Genomic DNA, 6,385 nt, shown 5'->3' on the forward strand with positions numbered 1-6,385 from the left:
AATTAGTTTTAAATAAGTATTTTATTTATTAAAGTTTTTGTTTGAGCACCTATAGATTTTATTTATAAAACGTATAATAATGATTATAGCAGTACGAATTTTGGTGTGATACATTAAGTTTTTATAAGCTGATTAATAAAATCATAATATACAACATAAATTTTTTAAATTATAATGATACAAAATGTTTTTTTAAAATTAATTTAACAAAGTAATTAACATAAAATTTTTAACGTTTGTTGACAGTATTTTATGAATACTGACTACTAAATTTGAAAATGGACAATTTGGGGACGGAAACGCCATTCAATTTTTGAAAAAAAAACGTATAAAGTTCTAAGTTTTTTTTCCATAATTAATTTGTTCAGATTTAGATCAGACTTATTTCCCCGATTAAGCTTTCTTTTTTTTTTAAATCTTGGTTTTCATTATAAAGTGATCCATCCAAAACAAAACTATTTTGGTTATAACTAGTCTCTGGTCATGTTTATTCAGGTATAATAATCGCTAACACTCCTTGTTTTGTTAACAAAGACATTTGTTATGAGACGGAAGAAAGAAAATCAGATAATTCAATATTATTCCTTGCTATTAATCTATCTTTTACCCTACATTTATTAGGAAAAAAATGAGTAATTCGCTTAAATTCTATGTTAATGATCTCGACCCATTTTGCTCCATGTCTGGAAATCGTGTAAAGAAGACAACGAAAAAATATAAACAACATTAGTTAAACGAGATTATAAAGCGTATTTTGGAAAACATCTTGGACAGCGAGGTATATATTTGGTGCCACTTAAGAAGTGTAAAACCTTTGTAGAGATACTTCGTTTCCGGATTCCAGAAGGACGTGGAGATAATGTGAGTATGTGTAAGTTAACAAACCACCTTGAAGGTTAATACTTTTGTGCTACCAATGTAAATAGTATGAGTTGATACATAAAACGCTTTGGGATTACAGAAATGTACAATCAGCTTAACCACCGATTTTTTTATAGTGAAGATATGCCAGTAGTTGTATTTACTGCATATTGCACAAGCTTTAGAGAAAAATGATTGTTTCAAATATATTTATAAATCGATTCCTGATTTCAGTGAGAGAAAATTGAAAGTAGCCGTCTCAGATGGACCACAAATCCGATATCTCATGAAATAGAACCATTTTTCAAACCATGGATGGGAAGCATTGTAGCAGTCGTCGTCAACAATATTTTGGGGAACCACAAAGCATCAGAATTTTTTCAATTCGTTAGTAAAAGGCTCTAGGACATTAAAAAACTTGGAGGATAAATGAGTATCAGTATTAAAGTACATTTGTTGGGAAGCCATTTGGAATCATTTCCAGACAACTTAGGTGATTTCATTGAAGAACAGGAGGAGCGATTCCAGGACAGACATGGCGGCTGACAAATCGATTGCTCTGACTTAACATGTCCTAGATTATCTTATAAAAAACCGTTTTCCTAACATATTTTTTTATCTTGGCTTAATTCTATTTAATTTTTAATCATAATTCTTTTTCTATTGTAAAATAAAATTTTATTTGTATTTTAATAAATCAATAACAAATTTTGAGAATTTGAAATGTTCCTCATCTTCACCGACCTGACGGAATCTCATTTATGTTTAGATGGAATTAAAATAAACGAGGAATGCTCCGTTTTTATTAAGGTATATCATGTTATTATAATTAACCAAACCTTTGTTGATTTAGTGAAGAATTATTTGTTTCTTCGCCACCACAGTACCAGCACTTCTCTACGATTATTTGAAGATGTTTAGTTACATTGACCGATGACCGCTCAGTTGTCACGGTTAGTTTCCCTGAACGCTCTCAGGTTTTTGACAGAAGACAACCTAAGAGATCCCACCTACCTCTGGCGATCCGAAGTCGGAGAGCCTTGGTGTGGCAGAGGCTCGCCACTGTACCTTTAACTGTAGGGACGGCCGTCTGGAGGTGATGCCGGTAGAGATGCCCTCGCTGCTGGAGTACCTCGACTGGATGCCGCTGGTGCTGTCCCTCTGCCCCCAGTCGCTGGTCTCGCTCTGGAGGGCCGGCGAAAGGAATATGTGTGTCCGGAGGCCGTAGTGGTCCTCGAAGGCGGTCGACGGCCGAGGCTTCGCCTTCACTTTACCGCGACTCCCCCTCGGCGCGCTTTTCCCGAACCGCTCCTTGCTCCCGCCGCCCCCCTCGCTCAGGTTCTTTCGGAACAGAATATTCATCACTGACCCTTTGCTCACTCCCACTTCACGCAGGGGACCCCTCTCCTATCGTAGTTTGTTTAAAAATAAACGCCCTCTATTTATATTCTAACTAAGACTCTGATTTCATTTATGTTTTTATTTTTGTATTGCTTTTATTTGGATGATACTTTGGGGTATGAAATGTCTGTTAAAAATAATTGTATTCAATATTCTCTAATGTTCATATATTCTTCTATCTAGCAACTTGACTCATCACAATTCACAGTTTGATATCGTTCGTTTAATTTAGTTAAAATTAAATATTAACGAACACATTATTTTTATATTTTGGTTACATAAAGTGTAATTGCTCTATTATTCAATTCTAAGTTCATTGCCACGTATTTGGATGTACAATGTTTTGGTAATTTCATTTGGCATATGTACAAACAAATCCCTTGTTTTTTGTTCATAGGAGAACGTGTATAATTTCAATCATAAAATCACGAATTATTCAGTTTTTCTTTAATGTTGGCAATAGTTAAAAAATTAAATTCTCCTTTTTAAAAAATAAGAAAAGTTTTTATGAAAAACTATGTTGTGTAGTTTTATTATCAATAAATAATATCGCTTAATATCGCTGGTAATAAAATATTAGTGGACGACATTGATAATAATGAACTTGGTTAGTATAAAAACATGATGTTATTTTATCTTATTCATACCCTTTGCCCTCTTCAATCGCAAGGCAATGTTATTTGCCCGCTTGAAGAGCTAAATCCATAAATCCCGGTCCAGTACCATATGCCGCCTTTTCCTCTTCCTCTGCTTTATTCTGTTATTTAGGGAAAATTTCATTTGTTATATCCGCATTATATATTTTATTTGACATATATTTTTATAGATAAAAGAAATATGTTATTAAAACATATAATTAGGGCGAATATTACCACATTCCTCACCCGCCTCCTTACTCTATTTAAACAGCATATTTTTGTTTTTATCAGCTTAGTTGGGGGTGTTAAAGATAATATTAGCTCAAATTATTTTTGGTGTTATTATCTCCATTAGATTGTAATGTACGTCGACCAATACTCATTACAACTAAATGTTTTAAATGTTAGATGATAATGATGATAACATCCGATCTTTCGTTTTCTTTTGTGTAACTATTCGATTATTGGAAGGGATAAAAAGTAAATTCGTAAATCCCACCTCAAGAAGTCCTAAAACACAAATTTCTGTAGCGACAGAAAAATAAAAATATTAGATCATAATTTTCGCCTTCCGTTGAATTTTTGGTCATTAGATTTTTTAAATTACAAAAATAGGGATAACACCAATAGGAGTCCACAAATCTATACAGTTTATATATAAGTTTTGGGTACGTTTTCTTTTTATTTTCGTGGTGTAGTTTTGCAAGGTGGAAAATCTGAAGTTCGGATTCCAAAATACATGTATAATATATGCAAAAAAAAAAAACTATAAATGTTTTCCTGAAAACTCTCTTGAATCTTCGATGTCTGTACTCTTCTATAGCGCATTCTAGTATTGTCCCAGACTACTCGAATATGAAATGTTATATACACATTTTTTGGATTATGTCCACTTTATTTTTATGTCAACATAATAGTATTTAATTTCCTTGTTAATGGCAAAAAAGTTATAATTAACCATAGGAATATGCGATTTTTCGTATATAAAAAAATGTAATTTTTATTTACGTGGTTATAGAATTTTTTTCATCAGATTTGGTATAAACAAACATTTAAGAAATATGCGTCACTTGTACTAAAAATTAAATTTGGTTTTTTTAGTGAAATAGATTAAAAAACAGAAACTTTGGTGCATAATAAATAGTTTTGTAATTGTATAAAACACCTCCATTTCTCCCTTCTTCCTCCACAAAAACATACTCCACCCATAGGAATCGTTTGATTCTTTACTATCATGATGAACGAAATATTTTTACGTTTCAACGGTCCAATTTTTACTATACTGGGACTGAAGCTGTGCCGTATCTCTCTGCAGGCGTGCTCCAGTTGCGGTGACGGGTTATGATGATGATGACACAGCTCGTGATGTTTTATTTCAGTCACACCTTTACCCCCCTAAGCTTCCAACGTACTGTACACATTAATCCACGAAGTTCTGTAAATTTAATTATCTGCGTTATCTATTACATGTAATTTATCTCGTAACATTGTATCAGTATTATGATTGCAGCTCACCTCCTACAAATTCATGAGTAAATATGTTGTTTAATATAAAACTGATATTATTAATATTTATATTAATTTAAATTTTACTTTAACCTGAAAGACTAGTTTTTTTTTCAACTACTGTCCTGCTTATTAACGTTTGTTATCTCAATTAAATAGTATTTTACACAGTTTCCCGTTGTAACCCGTTCGGTTTTAAGTTTATTAATTTTTATAATAATTCAATTAATTTACATCTTTCGAAACATTTCAGATGCTAGATTAAAAGACGATCAATTTATCCATTTCTAAAAACTACAAAAATATATATATATATATTTAAAATAATAAAATCTCTATCAAACCAATTAAAGACTAATTGTGTTGTCTCATGAAATATTTTTAGACAGATCGTTTATTCTGCCATATTTTTGTAACCAGACTTATTGAAAAATGTGTAGTATTTAGAGTGGCCCCAGAGTTATGATTATTCATAGTTATTTGTAGGATCCGACCTAAATAGTTCTGCTAGCTAAGTACTTAAACTGATGTTACCTAGTGCGAAGATTATAATCTAGAAGATAGGGAAGTAGAGATGAAACTCTGGAGGAGAGTCGTTGGAAGTTGGCCAGATGATAAGGCTTGGTCTCACTAACGAACTCTGAAGGGGTGGTCGGTTGGCCCTCTTCGTCCCTTAGGGGTTAATGAATCATCTTCTAGGATATAATAGAACTTAAAGGTGGTCAACAATTAGTACAGGATTCCGATTCCTGAAACTCAGCTAATAAAACGTATATCTGTAAATAATTAAAACAATATTAAATACCGCCAATTAGTTAACCGTTTTTAAAACTCTAACTAATTGGCTACGTAATTTAATAAAGTACCGAATTAGATTTTTTTTCCTTCTTTAACTCCTAAACTGAGGATCTTGGTGAAAAAGTTATTATAAAATAAATTAAAGAACATTAAAGTCACAAAAATACCTAATTAGTGGTAAATATACAAACTAATAATAAGTTATAAAATAAAAAATCCTGTTGCTTCCATTTCCCTCTATAACCATTTCGTTAAATGGTTGTACTAGGCTAGCACTAGCATTTAATAGATTAAAAGGTGAACGTTTTTTTTTTTTTGTTTATCGATTGTGGGAATCAAACGTGTTTTTTTACCTGTTATAATGATAACAGGCATTAGGACATTTAAAGGGTTCTCATGAGGTACATTTCCTCAAATAAATTGCTTCCCTTTGTACGTTGGTGGATTTTCTTTTCCTTCTGCTGCCTAAAATTATGAACGATTTGATGATATTCCAGTACACCTTGGTCTTTCTGTTCTTTTATGTATTTATTTATTTTTTATTTTGTGAAGTATTATAATCATTAACATTTCAAATCTTCCTTATTTAATTCCTTAAATAAAGAGCGGAAACTAAGCTGGTGAATATAATCGATAGAGAAGTGGGTGGTTATATTCCAACCGGTGGTGGCTCGCATCAAGATTTACTTGAGGACATAACGATTACTGCCTGATGTTGAGATATAAGGGCTGGAATGCAACAAGTATCTTGCTCCGATGTTTAACAAGCATGTTCTACCTAGGAGCAGTTGTAAATTATCTTGTTCACTTGGGGTTTATCTTGTTGAAAGATAAATTTAGTCAGTTTTATTGCATGTTCCATTAAGCACTTTTATTTGCGGTTCGAAATAGAGTAGACTAAATTTGATTTATTGACTTATTCAGTGTGTTAGGTAAATTCATATCTAGTATTCTTAATTTCAAAGACTCGGTAGCAGTATAATTATCACGGCTATACCAGTATTTTATTGTCGAGTTTATATATAAATTAAAATATGGCCCTTTTGTAAATATTCGTAATGAACCCTGCGTTGAAGCCTGAATTGATTTGATTAATATAATACTCTATCTGCAACTACATCTAGTTGTAATAAAATCGGAAGCACGACACCTTCTTTCAGCTAGCTTTTGATTTAGATATA

General features: G+C 32.1%; 1 protein-coding gene across 2 annotated transcripts in view; it reads right to left on the reverse strand.

Annotated features, from left to right (window-relative positions):
• The window catches only part of LOC106680352 (uncharacterized), a 20,138-nt gene extending 17,911 nt beyond the window's left edge, over positions 1-2,227 (reverse strand). Inside the window, exon 1 of one of the 2 annotated variants that reach the window (XM_014419986.2) lies at positions 1,930-2,227. In XM_014419986.2, the coding sequence (XP_014275472.1) occupies positions 1,930-2,223 (294 nt within the window). In that variant the 5' untranslated portion in view covers positions 2,224-2,227. Of the gene's footprint in view, positions 1-1,875 lie in introns of both variants that reach the window. The other variant, XM_014419985.2, reaches the window with a different exon arrangement.
• Positions 2,228-6,385: the final 4,158 nt, after the last annotated feature.

Source organism: Halyomorpha halys, unplaced genomic scaffold (assembly GCF_000696795.3).
Source record: "Halyomorpha halys isolate HHAL.00 unplaced genomic scaffold, Hhal_1.1 Scaffold257.1, whole genome shotgun sequence".
Classification (NCBI taxonomy): Eukaryota; Metazoa; Arthropoda; class Insecta; order Hemiptera; family Pentatomidae; genus Halyomorpha; species Halyomorpha halys.